Raw genomic sequence first — 20,868 nt, 5'->3', positions numbered from 1 at the left:
CATTATTTTCCACCCTTATTGATATAGACTATTGTTGATATTTTCTTGTAGCAAACAATGTATGTAGCTAATCCCAATTCATGGTAACAAGTAAACCAACACCCATGTGAGGTGTCCTTGAACAGTTATGGTAATAATCCAATTTGCGATTGTAATTTATTTAAAAACGGAAATATCCACTTACTTTAGCATGGTTACTGAATAGCTGCAACGCGAACGTTTTAGAAACACGGATGTAATGACATGAGTCCAACGTTTTCTACCACATAATCACTCTCGCGCTCCATCCGCGTATTTCTTTAGGAAAAAAACGTTTTTGTTCGTATCTTGGAAAAACAGAATTTTCATTTCCAATAAGAGCTAAATAGTTGATTCTTGTCATTGAAGCCATTTTACCTTCCCTTTTCTCTATGTAACGTTGTTATTCCATCGCATTAATCCGCAAATCTAGCCTCTACGTTTAATACAACATGTAATTTCCCCCTTTTTAACGTATTCCCTTTGATTTAGTCACTCTTGACACCACTTTTGCTCTGGGGCCAACGGGGTTCGCCGTGGGGGCGCCTTGAAACAGCCCCTCCTTATCTCCTTTCATCATTCAACCCGGGGCCGCCTTGAAACCGCACGGCCAGTAATTGCTTTTTTCAGTCAGCCCAGTGCGGACTGGCCAGCAGCCAATCAGAGCCTTGTTTACACTTGGTGATTGACAGCTCTCTGGCAACATGCCAACCAATCAGACACTTTACTCAGACCGAAGGCTAGAGTTTTAACCCTTTACTTGCAGTTAAAACAAACTGGGAATATTAGCTTATAGCTCATGATTTTTAGCATGGAAATACGCAAGGCCATATCCTTCCTTTTTTAATTCACTAAATTAGTGAACTGTGAGCAAAACTAACCCCGAGGACAGTACATTACATTGTGATTCGATTTCCCTAAGTGTGTGTCATGACAGTAAACATAAACTGACACCAACGTTTTTACTTCCCCAGTAATTTAGTCTATTAGAATCAAATTTGACTTCCCCCTGCATTTCTGTTGTTCTTTAATTGCCTTTTAAGCTACTATTTGGCCTATATTTAGCTTATTTTACAAATACATATTTGTAGGCATTTCATAATAAATGGGATACTCAGGTGTAAGCCATTTTATTATGTGTTAATTAAGCAAGTTATAGGCCTAAATAAATTAAATTGGCCTGATTAAACTGATAATTGAAAACGTTTGCCTATTTCTGGTGACAAAAGTAAGGTCTAAGTGTGAAGCTTTGAAAAAAAAAACGTTATTGTAAAATAATACAAATAAAAACTGGGGCGGCAGGTAGCCTAGTTGTTAGAGCATTGGGCCAGAAACCAAAAAGTTTGCTAGGTTGAATCCCCGAGCTGACAAGGTAAAATTATGTCGTTCTGCACCTGACCAAGGCAGTTAGCCCACTGTTCATAGGCCGTCATTGCCTAGTTAAATAAAAAAATATCCAAAAGAACAGTATTGTTTTAACGTAGTTTGGTGATTGACGTGTAGTTCATGTGATCACAAAATATTCTGTGGACTTCCTAGTGATCAAAAGTCCTGTAATTTCTGCTGTTCACTCAGAGCTGTGCTGTGTTTTGATGATATCTCCTGACATTTGCATGCTACGCTCTGGAAGGGGCTATGCTCTGGCAAGGGCTTAAATCAAACGCCCGCCGTTTTGTTTTAGGAATCCAGCAGCATTCCTATTGGTTCAGGGCATCTTCCAACCAGAGTTTCTGTTTATCGCGGGGCGCGCCTCACGGACACGCTTCTCATTGTATTTATCAAACCAATGGGAGAGTGCGTTCCCCTACTGTCCCTCCTTCGCTTGTAGTTGAGTGGCACTAGCGGATACAGTGGGAGAGTTTCTGTGTGGATGTACGAGCTTAGATTCACTAGAAGCCTGTACTTCTACGATGCATCTCTATACCTCAACGGCACACTACAATCTGCAGACTAGGATGTAACTATTTCCACATGTTTTCCTTTTTGTACGCCGCTTTTTTTCCTTTGTATATTTTTGTACATTTTTTAAAAATAATTCATTGTTATGCAAGGAATAACTTACCAGTAAGTAATTTATTTATTGTGTCCATTTTGAATGTGTATAATAATAAACATCTATACTTTCAACTTCTGCTTTTAAAAGAGTCTTTGTAGTAGAACATTTATGGGTTATTTTAGACTGCGTAAAGACAAGATGCATTAATTTAAATCACACAAATATGTTCCATTGCTTAGTAGTAGTCCAATAGTATAGTAATGTAATGAAAGTAACAACAATATTAATATTTCTAACAAAATATTTATAATTATAAATAGTACAATGACAAATACTATAATGACTATAGTACATAACAAAAATGCATGAGAATATAGCCATTTTAACATTTGTACTTAAGCCAAGTGAAGGTTCCTTCCTTATGCTGTTGACAAGCTAAACGTTGATTGTTGTATAGGCAATCATTGTTATTGTACAATTAAACAATCATCTACAAAACCTCTCTCATGACGAGATGAGGTGCCACGTTTAAAATATAATTATCTTAACAGAATTTAAATGTATTTGTTTCTATGCATTATAAGACACGCTTTTACCCGTGGTTCAGATAAACTAATAATGGATTATATTGTAGTTTTGTTGTTTTAATATCAGTAGGCCTATTTGATTATAGGTTTGGCCTACTGCAGTTTTTCACAGTTGTTATGGAGGGGGCTTTGCCAGTAGACAGTTCTTGCCGAGTCCCACCAGGCAGGTTTCGCTGTGCTTGGAGTGTCCCTCTTGGAGTGTGTTTTTCGCTTAACTGGCCTTTGAATATCTTGATTTAGTATCCCAGTTATGGTTTGTGACTTCGCTTTACTGCAAAATCGTGAATTGCAGCTCTTGGGCCTAACGTAAAGCCGTGTAGTGAACAAATAACAGTGACAACAGTGCTGCCCTTATGAGAGTCTATTATTTTTCAGAAGAGTTTGTGCGTTCTATGCCCAAAATACCTTAGTTTTATTACAATCTCATCTCATGTGGGGAATTGGGAAGAAAGGAGAAATTCGTGCTTCCACCTCAGTGTTTAGGCAAGCTTTTCGTGTATTGCCATTCGGCTGGTAGTTTTCGAAAGGTTTTTTTTGTTGTCTCCTGATAGTTTGACCCTTTGGGGGCAGCGATGGAGGAGGGGGGTAGAGAGAAAGACTGTCAGGCAGAGAGGAGTGGAAGGAAAGGAAGTCTCAGCGTCTCCTAGCCTACTCCCACGTTGATCCCAGATTTAAATTAGGCCCAGGCTACCTGTTTTTTAATCAGATTTGAATGTGTTTTTTTATGTGATGGCCTCTAGTCAGCTCAGTGACACGGTTGAAGGACGGTAAGCCTATGGTCCTACATTGATTGTAGATGTTGTTTGGTCGAAATGCATAGCTTGGGTGGCTTCGTTTTGACTTGGAATGTAAACATTTTAGACGTTTGTTTACGAGGAATAATGTAAAAAATATTCTGCGTGAAATGAGAGGAAGCGATGTATCTTCGATTGTTGCAAAATTAAATTTCATAATAGTTTTTTCGTGGTTCCACTATTACACATAAAGAAGATAAAACACTTTAAACGTTTAACTCTGAAAGCACATTTAGCCTTTAATGTAACGATTTGAATAAAAATATCATAAAAAATGTGCACGTTTAAAATGTAATTATTTTAATATAATTGAAATGTATTTGGTTCTATGCATTCTAAGACCGTTTTTTGTAACAGAATGAAACAGATATATTTTTTTATCACATTGTGAGGAGTGTAGGCCAATACCATTTTTCAACGATTGTCAACATTTTGAATAAAAATACACTCTAACACGTTGTCATGCTCAAGGATTTGGATACATGTGCAAATCTCTCACTGAGCACCGTGCGCACACACACACACACATTCGTCAGTAGCCTATGCTGCCTGAACATATAAGCCTCTGCCCTGTCATTGAGAGAGGCTTGTCTAGCTCAGAATTCCTGAACGTTTCAGTTTGACTACTGTTCTAGAGTAGAATGTTCGCTGTATACTTTTCTCATTGAAATAGCAAGAGGACCAGTTGGTTTAGCTCGCCATTTTATATTTTCTTTGTTCTCTTACCTTGGATTTTGCTGATATAATTGAAGTTCACCAATCACCGTATCAGTAGTGCCTGAATGGAGGTGCTATTGAAGCGGCCTAATACATTGCCCAGTGAGATGTGTTTTGTGAACACAGGCCCACCTATCCAAATTTGAGCGCCATGGGGTGTCCCATTGAACTGAATGACTAGGGGTATAAGGCACATATGAGTATGTTGATTCCCATTCCTATATTTATTGCTTAAGTCTCTATCCCCGGCGGTAAACGTAATTTAGTTGGTGTTGTTATTATACATGTCCCACGGATGCACCCACCCATACATGCATTATAAGTGATTACCATTGTGAAAGGGGTGAAAGGCAATGTTGACTTAACTATTAAATTACCTTTGCGATAAACAAGCGATTTCTGCCTTTTCTCAAGCACATTCAGACTATATATGCCAGTAAAGAAAATACACATTTACAGACATAAAGGAGCTAGTCAAAATTCACGGACGTGACAGAATTGTCCAAAGTCTAACAAAATACTGTAGCTGATACATTTCAATATATTTATGCCTACATTTAAGTCTTAATAGTATTTTGTTTACATCGACACATGTATAATGTAGCCTATTCTCCTTTTGATGATTTGCAGTAGGCTATGGTCAAGGAAGCAGTTTTGATGCTTGGAGTTTGAAAATTACAAAATTGGTCTGTAATGGACTGACTGAAAGATCAAACATTTGCTTCAGGTGAGATATGGACGAACGTCTAATTCCGACGTGAGACTGAGAGATGGTAGACCCCCCCCAGACTGACTCATCTATAGGTCTCAGAATACACCGAAGTAGTATAGCGTTATTATCCCCTACAGTGAAACAACCCGTAGTTTAAGATGACCACTCCTTTTGTTGTTCCGTTTGTAGCCACCCTGCTCTTTCTTGTCTGCCATGAAGACGAGTAGGCGGTTTGAGTCTGCATTCTACCGTAGGCTACTGTAGACTGGGTAGGCTATTTGTTTTGGGGTTTCATTTAGTCAAACTTTTTAGCATTCTTTTACTGATACTTAAAAACACTTAATGTTATACTTTTGTTATGCAAGGAAATAAAGTGTAGTTGGCAACATTAGACAGGATGCGTGTGAGAATTACACGCCTCAATTGATCTTTCAGAGATTTTGTCCCATTGTTTTCGGTGCATTGACGTGGTCTTGTGTTTTCTCTTTGTAGAACATGACCGGGACATACTTTTTGGTGGGCAAGGCAAATACTCGAATGATTTCAAGACGACCTATCCGAAGTTCATAAAAGGGATTATTGAATCTAGACAGCGTTCGATGCTTCTGGCTTTTCCTCTGGATTTGGGATTTATTGCTTCTCGACAGAATGGAAAGCCGGGATTTCGCTCCTCCACACCACCTCTTGACAGAGCGGGGCGCGCTGGTTCACCACGCCTCCTCTCGGATAGCTTCTAGCGGCCGAGGCACGGTGCAGCACCCCGCTCACTTCCAGCCTGGAAAGTACTATTCCTCTCACATCGCCATGGCCCCACATTCAGGTTGGTGGAAATACGAATTTGTTGGAATATAAGATTAATTGTGCGATTTTATAAATTAGTCTCTGGTGTTTTTGGACTGTTTGAAAGTGGGACGGACATACCGTGTGCGTCTCCCGTGGTAAATGTAACCCTGCCGTTTGTCAGGGACGAACGAGAGTTTATTGAAAAAGGAAATGAGTTAGACGATGTGGTCATTCTCGAAATTAGGAATTACTGTGGACTCTTGATATTTTATGTTCCAGTTTTAGTCAATATTATATTTTATTGAACCGTTTCTAGCGCTGTTTCTTACATACCCTGTCAGAACCGAGTGTAGGCTACTTTAATATGAAAAATAAGCGTGCATTTTATAAAAGTAAACACAAAATAAACTTAGTTTGTTAAATTACAGATTTAGTGAGACTAAGCCTATTCTAGACAATACGATTTATAGTTAGTACACAATATACAACGTTATTATATAAAATAGATTACTACATAATTCAGAAATATTATGGGATTATTTAGAAAGAGTAAAGGATTATTAGGCCTACAATACATTATTTGCTTTCAAGTGACATGGAATCTTTCCAAATGAAGTTGGATAGTTTCACCTCCCAAAAATCTGTTTAGCAAAATGGACTAATCCTAATGTTATAAATGGGTTTGTAACTTTATGTAACTTTATGTTGCCTCATTTACCATCAACCGTTTGTCCTTTGCTAAAATGATTGTTGTATGTGCGTAGGCTAGGATACTGTAGACCTATTCCCGTGAGCGCGGTGCGTGTGGAGGAGTGACGTGCGAGCTGGTGCGTTCCTTTCGGTCTTCGGTGAGGCCCTGCGACTGTCCTGAGTCCGAGACCCGGGGGTCAGTCTGTAGGAGTGGAGAGGAGCCCGCGCTAATATAGGTGCGCGTAATACCAGACAATCCGGTTTCTATATTGAGCGCGGACGTGACGGGCGAGAATGGTTTGACAGTGCATGCATTAGATTTTAACAAGTAGCTTTGGTATCCTGTCCTAAAGGAGGAGGGGAGGGGGGAGTGAAGGTGTGTGTGTATGTGTGTGCGTAAGTGAAGGCTGGGGGAGGGGTGTCTGCTGCACCTAATCATGTAGTGAATCGTAAAACCGAGCGAATGCGTGTATAAATATAAAACCTATGTGTCTTGAGTGAAATCTCATTAATTTCTGATAAAACGTTGAGATACGAACCCGTGTTGTTGTCGTTATAGCTAAGAACATTTCTTTTCTAGCTATAGATGTTGGTCTAAATGCATTACGCGTATCAATTAAATTGGGAATTTGAATCGTTTAGTATGCCTTTGTAAATACACATTTAGTGACTATACCTTCTGAATAAAGGTTGAATAAAGATGTAATAAAGTAAAAATGAAAATTATGGGTAAATTGACAAATTAAATACAGACAGAATTTATTCTCACCGCCTTTATGGGCATTTTACAGCAGCAGCACATGGTATTTAGCTGTGCATTTGAGAGCGTTTGGCATTGTCTGCTCTATTTTGTTGTACAGTAAGTTTGCTGGTGAAGCTAGCTTATCACAGAGTATCATTGTAATAATAATAACTATATGAATTGCATTTTTATAGTCTTTTAGCGTTTATATAGTCTCAAAGTGTTTCACATTGTATGTTATCATATTTAGAATGCCAGTACTTCAGTATTGCTTCATTATTCCTGATGGATGACTGACATTCTGATGGGGATTGTTTTTTGGATGTGGTTCTGTTGTAAAGGGGCTGAGGAGGGGGGCACTTTGTGTTGGGCACCCCTTGAGATTCAGATAGCTGTCTGCCTGGCCCTAGGCCACTGGGCAGGGGGTTGATGTGATGTGTGGTGCAGGCAGGGCAGGCGGGGGCGTCAGGGGGGAGTCAGGGGGAGGAGGAAAGGTTTTTGGGGGTTAGTTAGATCTCCTCTTCCTGGGACAACTCTCCCCCAAAACACACGCACGCACGCACACACACACATACACACACACACACACACACACACACACACACACAAACACACACAGATTCACCAATGTTTTGCATCTGCAGCAGGGTAATTCCAGAATCTTATGAGGAAATGGTGAGGAAAAATGTAAATTTCCTTCTTTTGCCATCGTTGTTTTTGCTAAATCTGTATTTGATCCATCTATAACGTCCACGTCCTTATAAGGATCCGCATGGTGTCTGTTGCGCATGATGAGGTGGCTAAATGGCTGTTATCACTATTATATAGCTATAAAGACCAGCCCCTCAGATGAACACCAGTGGTATTGTGTTGTCTGTGAGGTTCATATCTGAACTGGGACCATTTGTCATTCTCTCTCTCTCTCTCTCTCTCTCTCTCTCTCTCTCTTCTCTCTCTCTCTCTCTCTCTCTCTCTCTCTCTCTCTCTCTCTCTCTCGCTCCTCTAGGCTGTAGTTGTTTCCTAGCAGATGAGGGTTGTGTCTAGTCTGTAGGTAGATGTATAGTTGAACCGGTGTGCTGTATCATGGAGGGTGTGGCTGAGCCTCCTTGCACAGGTGTGTCACTTTTCAGAAGGTGTGGATTAGTGTGTGTGAATGCGTACGTTTGAGCTCCTAATCCTAACCCTAAGACTAACCCTAGCTCCTAACCCTAACCCTTAACGTAATTCTAACCCTAATCCTAAACCCCCTAGAAATAGCATTTGATCTTGTGATGACTTGCAAAATTGTTCATTTACTATTCTTGTGGGAATTTCTGATCCTCTCTCTTCTTCTCCTTTTTCTCTCTCTCCCTCTCTCTCTCTTCTCCTTTTATCTCCCTCTCTTTCTTCTCCTTTTTCTCTCCCTCTCTCTCTTCTTCATTTTCTCCCCCTCTCTCTTCTTCTCCTTTTGCTCTCTTTTCCTCTCTCTCTTTTCCTCTCTCCATAAGTGCTGTGTCTCATTATGTCAGCACTGGCTCCTACACTGTCCTGTGTGTGTGTTTGCTGTGTGTGTGTGTTGGGTATTTGTGTGTGTGCCGTGTGTGATGTGTGTTCTGTGTGTGTGTGTGTCAGACACTGTCTCACACTCCGCAGCCCTGTCCAGTCATTCTGATGCCTCGTTTGGACTCGGAGCCAGCGAGCAAGCTGATTGGCTAAGGTGTTTGAGGTGCTAGCTTCGGGGTGCCATTACTTTGATCGCCACGGTTACAGAGAAGAGACACCCTGTCCCCCCCCATCCAATGGCAGAGTTGTTAGCGTGTTCTGCCTGTCTGCCTGTCTGCCTATTGTCCTGTCTGTCTGTCTGTCTGTCTGTCTGTCTGTCTGTCTGCCTGTCTGCCTGTCTGTTTGTGTAAGAGGTAGACTAGACACAGAGTTAGTAAACGGAGAGACTCGTCTCCCTCTCTGGGGCGGTGTGTGTTGGAGATAAGGGTGTGTGTCTGTCTGTGCTTTTAGTCAGAGGAGAATGTCCTCTGATCATAGTTAAGGCTGTGAATCTAGAATAGTTCCTTTTTCCTCAGGCCTCCCTTCCAGCACATGTATTTCTATGGACACAAGCCCTGTTCATGACACAAACTGTTCACACCCCTTTTGTTGGGGGAGATACAATTTTGCAGGTTTAAGGCTTATTTCCTGCAATTCTACACGATGCCATGGGGTGCTGAGAACATTTTGCAAGTTTAAAGCTTTAAAGCTTATTTTCTTGCAATTCTATACATTTTGCCATGTCTAATGTTTATTCATGTGATATTTGAGTGACTCAAACATTACAACAATATCCTTGGGATAGAAAAACCTAGGTCAGCTGACATGGGCTAGTTCATCTGGACATTTCTGACAAGTTATAAATAGCTCTCTAAGGTATGCGATGATTGACATGACAAGAATAAAACTGATGATGCACTACTCAACTTTGAAATTGCACCTTATGCAATCTACTATTACAACTTTCGATAAGTTGAAGTAAGTTGAAAGATGACCTGAGTTCCTTAAAATATATATGTATATTTTTGGGGTGGGGGGACCCCCGTTCCCCCCAGGTCAACCCCTTGTGGACACAGTTTGGAAACCACTGCTCTATAGGAGCAGGGAGAAGGTGTAATGAACAGTCCTTTAGGGAGAAGGTGAAATGAGCAGTCCTCTAGGGAGAAGGGAGAAGGTGTAATGAACAGTTCTCTAGGGAGAAGGAAGAAGGTGTAATGAACAGTCCTCTAGGGAGAAGGCAGAAGGTGTATTGAACAGTCGTCTAGGTTAGAAGGAAGAAGGTGTAATGAAAAGTCCTCTAGGGAGCAGGTGTAATGAACAGTCCTTTAGGGAGTATGGAGAGGTGTGTAATGAATAGTCCTCTAGGGAGAAAGTGTAATGAACAGTCCTCTTGGGAGAAGGTGTTATGAACAGTCGTCTAGCGAGTAGGGAGAAGGTGTAATGAACAGTCCTCTTGGGAGAAGGTGTTATGAACAGTCGTCTAGGGAGAAGGTGTTATGAACAGTCGTCTAGGGAGAAAGTGAAATGAACAGTCCTCTAGGGAGTAGGGAGAAGTTATAATGAACAGTCCTCTCCTGAGAAGGGAGAAGGTGTAATAAATAGTCCTCCAGGGAGCAGGGAGAAGGTGTAATAAATAGTCCTCCAGGGAGCAGGGAGAGGTGTGTAGGAACAGTCCTCCAGGGAGTAGGAAGAAGGCATAATGAACAGTCCTCTAGGGAGAAGGTGTAATTAACAGTTGTCTAGGGAGAAGGGAGAAGGTGTAATGAACAGTCCTACTATTGAGTAGGGAGAAGGAGTAACGAACAGTCCTCTATTGAGTAGGGAGAAGGAGTAACGAACAGTCTGCTATGGAGATGGGAGAAGGTGTCATGAACAGTCCTTTAGGGGGAAGGGAGAAGTTGTAATCAACAGTACTCTATTGAGTAGGGAGAAGGTGTAACAAACAGTCTGCTAGGGAGAAGGTGTAACGAACAGTCTGCTAGGGAGAAGGGAGAAGGTGTCATGAACAGTCTGCTCGGGAGAAGGGAGAAGGTGTAATGAACAGTCTGCTAGGGGGAAGGTGTAATGAACAGTCCTCTACGGAGAAGGTGTAATGAACAGTCCTCTATTGAGTAGGGAGAAGGTGTAACGAACAGAGAAGGGAGAAGAGAAGGGAGAAGATGTAATGACACCTTCTCCCTAGAGGACTCTATTGAGTAGGGAGAAGGTGTAACGAACAGTCTGCTAGGGAGAAGGGAGAAGGTGTCATGAACAGTCTGCTCGGGAGAAGGGAGAAGATGTAATGAACAGTCCTCTAGGGGGAAGGGAGAAGGTGTAATGAACAGTACTCTATTGAGTAGGGAGAAGGTGTAACGAACAGTCTGCTAGGGAGAAAGTGTCATGAGCAGTCCTCTATTGAGTAGGGAGAAGGTGTAATGAACAATCCTCTAGGGAGAAGGTGTCATGAACAGTCCTCTAGGGAGAAGGTGTCATGACAGTCCTCTAGGGAGAAGGTGTAATGAACAGTCCTCTAGGGAGAAGGTGTCATGAACAGTCCACTAGAGAGAAGGTGTAATGAACAGTCATCTAGGGAGAAGGTGTCATGAACAGTCCTCTAGGGAGAGGGTGCAACGAACAGTCTGCTAGGGAGAAGGTGTTATAAACAGTCCTCTAGGGAGAAGGTGTCATGAACAGTCCTCTAGGGAGAAGGTGTAATGAACAGTCCTCTAGGGAGAAGGTGTAATGAACATTCCTCTAGGGAGAAGGTGTCATGAACATTCCTCTAGGGAGATGGTGTCACAAACATTCCTCTAGGGAGATGGTGTCACGAACATTCCGCTAGGGAGAAGGTGTAATGAACATTCCGCTAGGGAGATGGTGTAATGAACATTCCTCTAGGGAGAAGGTGTCATGAACATTTCTCTAGGGAGTAGGTGTCACGAACATTCCTCTAGGGAGAAGGTGTAATGAACATTCCTCCGGTCTGAATGTGTAATGAACAGTTCTTTAGGGAGAAGGTGTCATGAACATTCCTCTAGGGAGAAGGTGTCATGAACATTCCTTTAGGGAGAAGGTGTCACGAACATTCCTCTAGGGAGATGGTGTCACGAACATTCCTCTAGGGCGAAGGTGTCATGAACATTCCTTTAGGGAGACGGTGTCACGAACATTCCTCTAGGGAGATGGTGTCATGAACATTCCTCTAGGGAGTAGGTGTCACGAACATTCCTCTAGGGAGAAGGTGTCATGAACATTCCTCTAGGGCAGGGGTGTCAAAGTCAAATGGACGGAGGGCCAAATAAAAAAATCAGCTACAAGACGAGGGCCGGACTGTTCGAATGTTCATTGAAAAATTTTTAAATGACGCATATAGTCTAGTGAACCTAATTGAACCTACTGAAAACCTAACAAATATATTACAATATGATCAGATAAATAAAGCAATATTTTCTTATGGCTCTGTCAGTAATCTTTAATTTTCAACAGACACAAAAGACAAATTTCCTTTATATAAATATCCCCATAACATGAACATTAAATGAAAGAAACCGGTATTCAAGGCACCATCAGTAGACTATATTTTCTATTTTAGCAAAAGTGGGCTAAATTTACTTCAAAGAAAAAACAATAATAGCAATTTTCTATCATCCACTCAACTGAAATATTTTTAAAATATAATTGGATTGAAATACAAAAAAATAAAGTGCAAAAATCTATTAATCAAAAACAACACTTTGTTTAAGGAGAAGTAACATGCAGTGAAAACAAATATTAAATTTTAACTTTTAAACTTGAACTGAGTAAAAACTCTAAATATGTGATTGCACAGTAATGTTCACTTGTTTGAGGTTGAGGGTGATACTTGGTGGTGTCCCATCTTTTCCACAAGTTCATCAATGTTCGGGGTAAGGCTCTGAGCTGAAGAAATCCTCAGAATTGAGTGGAGGTGTTCAGCAGTAAGTCGACTTCTGTGTGATGTTTTGTTCAGGTTCATCAAAGAAAACAGTTGTTCACACAGGTATGTGCTGCCAAACATAGACAACGTTTGAGCAGCCTGGATGCGCAGCTGGGGCATTGTGCCGGGGAGGAAACGGGCGAACTCCGCAGCACCCACTGCCGCATATTTTGCCCTCAGTGCATCATTGCATTGGAGGTCAATCAACTCCATTTGGAGGTTTGGTGGTGAGCTTTCCACGTCAACAGCAAATGGGTTACCGAGCAGTTCCAACCTGCTTTTTTGTGCTTCAAAGTCAGCAAATCGGCGTCGAAAGTCAGCGGCAAGCATACCTATTTTATCAGCCAACTGTGTGCTCGGGAACGCACTGGTAGAGAGCTTCTCTTTCATGGTCTGGCAGCTGGGAAAGTGGCTCAAATTTTCTTTCCGCATCTGCGTCTCCCACAGAGTCAGTTTGGTTTTAAATGCCTTCACTGTACTGTACATATCAGAGATGACACGATCCCGACCCTGCAGCTGCAAGTTTATTGCATTCAGATGACTCGTAATGTCACACAGAAAAGCCATTTCACACAGAAACATTTCGTCTCGGAGTTGTGTTGTGTCTTTCCCTTTGCTGTCCAAGAACAGACAAATCTCCTCACGAAGCTCGAAACATCTTTGAAGCACCTTTCCCTGGCTTAGCCATCGCACCTCTGTGTGATAAGGCAAATCACCATGCTCCGTTTCTAACTCCGTCAGAAATGCCTTGAACTGGCGGTGATTCAAACCTTTGGCTCTGATAAAGTTAACTGTGCGCGTGATGATGCTCATTACATGCTCCATTTTCAAGGCTTTACCGCACAACGCTTCCTGGTGTATGATACAATGATAAGCTGTCAGCTCACCTGTCGCGTTTTCCTCTTGCATCTTTTCCCGTATCTTCGCCACCAGTCCGCTCCTGTGTCCACACATCGCAGGTGCTCCGTCGGTTGTCAAACCCACGAGTTTTTCCCAAGGCAGCTCCATCTCATTTACACATCTTGACACCTCTTCATACAAATCATGCCCCGTAGTTGTGCCATGCATAGGACGTAAAGCCAAAAACTCCTCTGTCACGCTTAGGTTGGAGTCCACTCCGCGGATGAAAATTGACAACTGGGCAATGTCAGAAATGTCGGTGCTCTCATCCACAGCCAAGGAATATGCAATAAAATCTTTTCCCTTTTTCACAAGCTGCTCTTTTAGATTGATGGACAACTGGTCTACTCTCTCGGCAATGGTGTTTCTGCTCAGACTCACATTTAAAAAGAGTTGCCTTTTTTCTGGGCAAACTTCGTCACAAACTTTAATCATGCAGTTTTTGATGAAATCCCCCTCCGTAAATGGCCGGGCTGATTTAGCGATCTCTTCTGCCAAAATAAAACTGGCCTTGACAGCAGCCTGGCCTTGTGATTTGGCTTTTTTGAACAGAGCCTGTCGAGATTTGAGGCCTCGTTTTAATTCCTCTGCCTTTTGTAGCCTTTGTTCCATGTCCATATTCTTGTTTTTGTCCGCGTGTTTCGTTTCATAATGTCGTCTCAGATTATACTCTTTCAGTACCGCCACACTTTCTCCACACAGAAGACACACAGGTTTTCCAGCTACCTTCGTGAACATATACTCCGACTCCCACCTTGTTTGAAACCCCCGGTTCTCAGTATCCACCTTCCGTTTTGCCATTTTTGATGGGTATCTGAAAGTTAATTTTACTGTGATGCTGACGACTGCTGTGCCAATAAATATTGAAATGAAGCAGCCTACTGCTCGGTGCGTCACCTTTGCATTGTGGGAAATGTAGTATTGGTGCGTGTAAAAGATCTGCGGGCTGCCGGCTTGCTGCGGGCCGGTTCTAATAATAAATCAAGATCATCCCAGGGGCCGTAAAAAACCTTCTTGCGGGCCGGATGTGGCCCGCGGGCCTTGACTCTGACATATGTGCTCTAGGGAGATGGTGTAATGAACAGTCCTCCGGTCTGAATGTGTAATGAACAGTTCTTTAGGGAGAAGGTGTCATGAACATTCCTCTAGGGAGAAGGTGTCATGAACATTCCTCTAGGGAGAACGTGTAATGAACATTCCTCTAGGGAGAAGGTGTAATGAACATTCCTCTAGGGAGAAGGTGTAATGAACAGTCCTCCGGTCTGAATGTGTAATGAACAGTTCTTTAGGGAGAAGGGAGAAGGTGTTATGAACATTCCTCTAGGGAGAACGTGTAATGAACATTCCTCTAGGGAGAAGGTGTAATGAACATTCCTCTAGGGAGAAGGTGTAATGAACAGTCCTCCGGTCTGAATGTGTAATGAACAGTTCTTTAGGGAGAAGGGAGAAGGTGTTATGAACAGACCTCTCAGGAGAAGGTTGAAGTTGTAGTGGACAGTCCTTTCGGGAGAAGCTGTAAAATGTGTGTCTCCCTATAGCCGTACACTCCAGCCCTGATCACCCACCACAGGACTCACAGCTGGTGATTTTTGCTCACATTGTTGTAATACTTGGAGGAGGATGGGAGGATATGAACGGACATATGAAGAAAGGATAAAGGGATGAGTGAGAAAGGAAGAGTAAGAGAGGAGGTAGAATTAAGGGAGAGAAGGAAGGAAGCAGGGAAAGGAGAAGAGGTGAGGTGGAATTAAACAGCAGGAGGGTGAGGATGGAGGGAGAGTGGAGCAGAGAGGCTAGGAGGAGAGAGGGAAAGGAGGAGTGGAGAGGGGGAAGAGAGAGAGCGAGAGTGGCTGAGCATTTCCACCTGGTTGATAATCCAGTCAGATTACCGGTGCCTGAAAGCACCGACCGCCGTCCCCGGCAACTCATCCGAGCATCTCCGCGGGAACACTCTGGCTCATAAGTAGTGTGTGTTTGTGTGTGTGTATGTATGTATGTGTGTCAGTGATGAGTCAGCAGATCATCCGAGCCACAGATAGAGAAAGCGACAGGCCCGAGCCCCCCTCACCGTTCTCCCTAGATGAGAAGCCTTCATCTGGGGCATGGCAGGCGAGCCAACCCCTTCTCTGGAGCTGGAGATGGTGGTGGTAGCGCTAGCGGTTTGGTGGTGGAGGTAACGTAGTTTAGCCCACACTTAGAGACAGTGTACAGCAGGTTGGTGGTGGAGATCATGTGGTTTAGCCCACGCTTAGAGACAGTGTACAGCAGGTTGGTGGTGGAGATCATGTGGTTTAGCCCACGCTTAGAGACAGTGTACAGCAGGTTGGTGGTGGAGATAACATAGTTTATCCCATGTTTAGAGACAGTGTACAGCAGGTTGGTGGTGGAGATCATGTGGTTTAGCCCACGCTTAGAGACAGTGTACAGCAGGTTGGTGGTGGAGATCATGTGGTTTAGCCCACGCTTAGAGACAGTGTACAGCAGGTTGGTGGTGGAGATAACATAGTTTAGCCCACGTTTAGAGACAGTGTACAGCAGGTTGGTGGTGGAGATCATGTGGTTTAGCCCACGCTTAGAGACAGTGTACAGCAGGTTGGTGGTGGAGATCATGTGGTTTAGCCCACGCTTAGAGACAGTGTACAGCAGGTTGGTGGTGGAGATCATGTGGTTTAGCCCACGCTTAGAGACAGTGTACAGCAGGTTGGTGGTGGAGATCATGTGGTTTAGCCCACGCTTAGAGACAGTGTACAGCAGGTTGGTGGTGGAGATCATGTGGTTTAGCCCACGCTTAGAGACAGTGTACAGTAGGTTGGTGGTGGAGATAACATAGTTTAGCCCACGCTTAGAGACAGTGTACAGCAGGTTGGTGGTGGAGATCATGTGGTTTAGCCCACGCTTAGAGACAGTGTACAGCAGGTTGGTGGTGGAGATCATGTGGTTTAGCCCACGCTTAGAGACAGTGTACAGCAGGTTGGTGGTGGAGATCATGTGGTTTAGCCCACGCTTAGAGACAGTGTACAGCAGGTTGGTGGTGGAGATCATGTGGTTTAGCCCACGCTTAGAGACAGTGTACAGCAGGTTGGTGGTGGAGATCATGTGGTTTAGCCCACGCTTAGAGACAGTGTACAGCAGGTTGGTGGTGGAGATAACATAGTTTAGCCCACGCTTAGAGACAGTGTACAGCGCTCTTCAAATAGCTACTACACGCCAATCAGCCAGCCAGCCAGCCACTCATCCAGTCAGCCAGCCAGCCAGTCATTCACACACACACGCTCACTTGCACGTGCACAGAAGTACTGCCGGCACACTGTTGTATGGGTTGACTAATTATTTATACTCTGCATCTATTATGTGGGGTGTTTGTCAGTGGCACTGCTGAATATTATGTGTTAACGTAATGGAACCAATCAATTATTTTATATTTTTTCCTGGGATGTGAACTTATGGACTGAGTGATGACACTTATTGTGGACAGCTACCTCTTGCCTCGAGGTCAAGGCATCCGCTGTTCACAAGAGCCAGAGCGATGACATCATTTGTCAGGGACAGACATGATGTCATCCAGGATGAGAATCCTTCTCGGGCGGCTGCTCTGGCACGTGAAACACACACTAGCGTCCAGAGATGCAGCCACGACAACCCTCAATACTTGCAAATAGCCACCTGATATGGCCCTGAAATGGCCTTGTCCAGCTGAAATGTGTATGCTTCTTATTTGGTTAATGTCAGCGCTCGGTGCTGCATCTCAGCTCTGCTCATTCATATTGTAATGCTGTCCATTGAGCAGTGTTTGTCTGTTAAAGTGTCAGGGTCTTAGATGGATGGAGAGGTCCTTGGTTCACAGAGAGGTTAAGGAATACAGGGGAACAGTGACACTAGAAGGGCATGAAGAATCTGCCTGAAGTTGAGGGAGCATGATCCTTTCATTCTATTCTATTCTGTCTCTCCTTTCTTTTCCTTCTGTTGTCCATGATAACCTCTTTATCAAATGTACTGTCTCTCTCTAGCTCTTTTTGCTGTCTGGACTGTATACTGTTCTGGACTGTAAACTGGACTGTAAACTGTTCTGGACTGTAAACTGGACTGTAAACTGTTCTGTAAACTGTTCTGGACTGTAAACTGTTCTGGACTGTAAACTGGACTGTAAACTGTTCTGTAAACTGTTCTGGACTGTAAACTGTTCTGGACTGTAAACTGTTCTGGACTGTAAACAGGACTGTAAACTGTTCTGTAAACTGTTCTGGACTGTAAACTGTTCTGGACTGTAAACTGTTCTGTACTGTAAACTGGACTGTAAACTGTTCTGTAAACTGTTCTGGACTGTAAACTGTTCTGGACTGTAAACTGGACTGTAAACTGTTCCGTAAACTGTTCTGGACTGTAAACTGTTCTGGACTGTAAACTGGACTGTAAATTGTTCTGTAAACTGTTCTGGACTGTAAACTGTTCTGGACTGTAAACAGGACTGTAAACTGTTCTGTAAACTGCTCTGGACTGTAAACTGTTCTGGACTGTAAACTGTTCTGTACTGTAAACTGGACTGTAAACTGTTCTGTAAACTGTTCTGGACTGTAAATTGTTCTGGACTGTAAACTGGACTGTAAACTGTTCCGTAAACTGTTCTGGACTGTAAACTGTTCTGTAAACTGTTCTGGACTGTAAACTGTTCTGGACTGTAAACTGGACTGTAAACTGTTCTGGACTGTAAACCGTTCTACATTTTACTGCAATGAATGCTACCTAAATGAATAAAGGTTGAGTATAAACTGTTGTTTAGCTGGTCCGTCCCCTGCCAGTGTGTGTGTAGACGTGTGTGCGCGCACGTGTGTGTGTGTTTAAGTGAGTGTGTATTTTGTGTGTGCATGCAAGGAAGTGTCTGTGTGGATCAGTGTGGAAGGTTATACAGTAACACATGAAAGCGTTAAATCTATTCAGGATCCTCTGTTGAATATGCATGCAGATCTGTGAGTGTGTTCCTGTCTCCTGAAAGCTCCCAGCCCAGTGCAGAGAGAGAGAAAGAGGGTGAGGAAACAAGAAAAAAGAGAGACAGAGAGAAAAAAAAAACTAAGATCCATCATCAGTCATTCATGGATAATCAGTCTCGTGGGACACACACACACACACACACACACACACACACACACACACACACACACACACACACACACACACACACACACACACACACACACACACGCACACCCTACCGCCTGGGCCCTAATCCTTTGGGGACTCGCTGTGTGTATGTCTGTCTAAATTTGGATGTTCGCTGATTAAAACCAAATTCAATTTTTTGGCTTCATTCTCTCTATCTTTGATTGCAAGTTTAGTATTTGTCCTCCTTTTTGTTTTTCCATTCTTGTCACTTTGTTCATCATCTGCTGTCCTTTTCAGTCTTTTTTCCTAAGAATATGTATGTTTTTTTATGTTGTAAGCATGCATGCATTACGTGTGTGCTTACTTATGCATGCTCGAGGCGATTGTGTGCATATCGGTTGTTGTTTTTCTGTGCAGATGTGTGCACGTCTATGTGTGTGTCTGAGTTACACTCCAGTCGTCTTACCTTTTGACTCTTTGGATTCTCATTGGATTCAATGAGCCCCCTCTTTCTCTCTCTCTCTCTCTCTCTCTCTCTCTCTCTCTCTCTCTCTCTCTCTCTTTCTTCCCCTCTCTCTCTCTCTCTCTCTCTCATTCTCTCTCTCTCTCTCTCTCTCTCTCTCTCTCTCTCTCTTTCTTCCCCTCTCTCTCTCTCTCTCTTTCTTCCCCTCTCTCTCTCTCTCTCTCTCTCTCTCTCTCTCTCTCTCTCTCTCTCTCTCAATTCAATTCAATTCAATTCAATTCAAGGGCTTTATTGGCATGGAAAACGTGTTAACATTGCCAAAGCAAGTGAGGTAGATAATATATAAAGTGAATATATAAAGTGAAATAAACAATAAAAATTAACAGTAAACATTACACATAAAATAAATAAGCACAAATGTGGGTTGTATTTACAATGGTGTGTGTTCTTCACTGGTTGCCCTTTTCTCGTGGCAACAGGTCACAAATCTTGCTGCTGTGATGGCACACTGTGGAATTTCACCCAGTAGATATGGGAGTTTATCAAAATTGGATTTGTTTTCAAATTCTTTGTGGATCTGTGTAATCTGATGGAAATATGTCTCTCTAATATTGTCATACATTGGGCAGGAAGTTAGGAAGTGCAGCTCAGTTTCCACCTCATTTTGTGGGCAGTGAGCACATAGCCTGTCTTCTCTTGAGAGCCATGTCTGCCTACAGCGGCCTTTCTCAATAGCAAGGCTATGCTCACTGAGTCTGTACATAGTCAAAGCTTTCCTTAATTTTTGGTCAGTCACAGTGGTCAGGTATTCTGCCGTTGTGTACTCTCTGTGTAGGGCCAAATAGCATTCTAGTTTGCTCTGTTTTTTTTGTTAATTCTTTCCAATGTGTCAAGTAATTATCTTTTTGTTTTCTCATGATTTGGTTGGGTCTAATTGTGCTGCTGTCCTGGGGCTCTGTAGGGTGTGTTTGTGTTTGTGAACAGAGCCCCAGGACCAGCTTGCTTAGGGGACTCTTCTCCAGGTTCATCTCTCTGTAGGTGATGGCTTTGTAATGGAAGGTTTGGGAATCGCTTCCTTTTAGGTGGTTATAGAATTTAACGTCTCTTTTCTGGATTTTGATAATTAGTGGGTATCGGCCTAATTCTGCTCTGCATGCATTATTTGGTGTTCTACGTTGTACATGGATGATATTTTTGCAGAATTCTGCGTGCAGTCTCAATTTGGTGTTTGTCCCATTTTGTGAAGTCTTGGTTGGTGAGCGGACCCCAGACCTCACAACCATAAAGGGCAATGGGCTCTATGACTGATTCAAGTATTTTTAGCCAAATCCTAATTGGTATGTTGAAATGTATGTTCCTTTTGATGGCTTAGAATTCCCTTCTTGCCCTGTCTCTAAGATCGTTCACAGCTTTGTGGAAGTTACCTGTGGCGCTGATGTTTAGGCCAAGGTATGTATAATGTTTTGTGTGCTCTAGGGTAACAGTGTCTAGAAGGAATTTGTATTTGTGGTCCTGGTGACTGGACCTTTTTTGGAACACCATTATTTTGGTCTTACTGAGATTTACTGTCAGGGCCCAGGTCTGACAGAATCTGTGCATAAGATCTAGGTGCTGCTGTAGGCCCTCCTTGGTTGGTGACAGAAGCACCAGATCATCAGCAAACAGTAGACATTTGACTTCGGATTCTAGTAGGGTGAGGCCGGGTGCTGCAGACTTTTCTAGTGCCCGCGCCAATTCGTTGATATATATGTTAAAGAGGGTGGGGCTTAAGCTGCATCCCTGTCTCACCCCATGACCCTGTGTGAAGAAATTTGTGTGTTTTTTGCCAATTTTAACCGCACACTTGTTGTTTGTGTACATGGATTTTATAATGTCGTATGTTTTACCCCCAACACCACTTTCCATCAGTTTGTA

The 20,868-nt window shown here is 42.9% G+C and overlaps 1 protein-coding gene across 3 annotated transcripts in view; it reads left to right on the top strand.

Moving 5' to 3' along the window:
- Positions 1–20,868, top strand: part of LOC139382005 (BAH and coiled-coil domain-containing protein 1-like) — a 118,717-nt gene that overhangs the window by 6,485 nt on the left and 91,364 nt on the right. For 2 of the 3 annotated variants that reach the window (XM_071125912.1, XM_071125914.1), the window contains exon 2: positions 5,317–5,644. In XM_071125912.1, coding sequence (XP_070982013.1) covers positions 5,473–5,644 — 172 coding nt within the window. In that variant the 5' untranslated portion in view covers positions 5,317–5,472. Of the gene's footprint in view, positions 1–5,021; positions 5,094–5,316; positions 5,645–20,868 lie in introns of those variants that run through there. The other variant, XM_071125913.1, reaches the window with a different exon arrangement.

This window comes from Oncorhynchus clarkii, chromosome 23 (assembly GCF_045791955.1).
Source record: "Oncorhynchus clarkii lewisi isolate Uvic-CL-2024 chromosome 23, UVic_Ocla_1.0, whole genome shotgun sequence".
NCBI lineage: Eukaryota > Metazoa > Chordata > Actinopteri > Salmoniformes > Salmonidae > Oncorhynchus > Oncorhynchus clarkii.
This window is presented reverse-complemented; position numbering and strand designations above follow the sequence as displayed.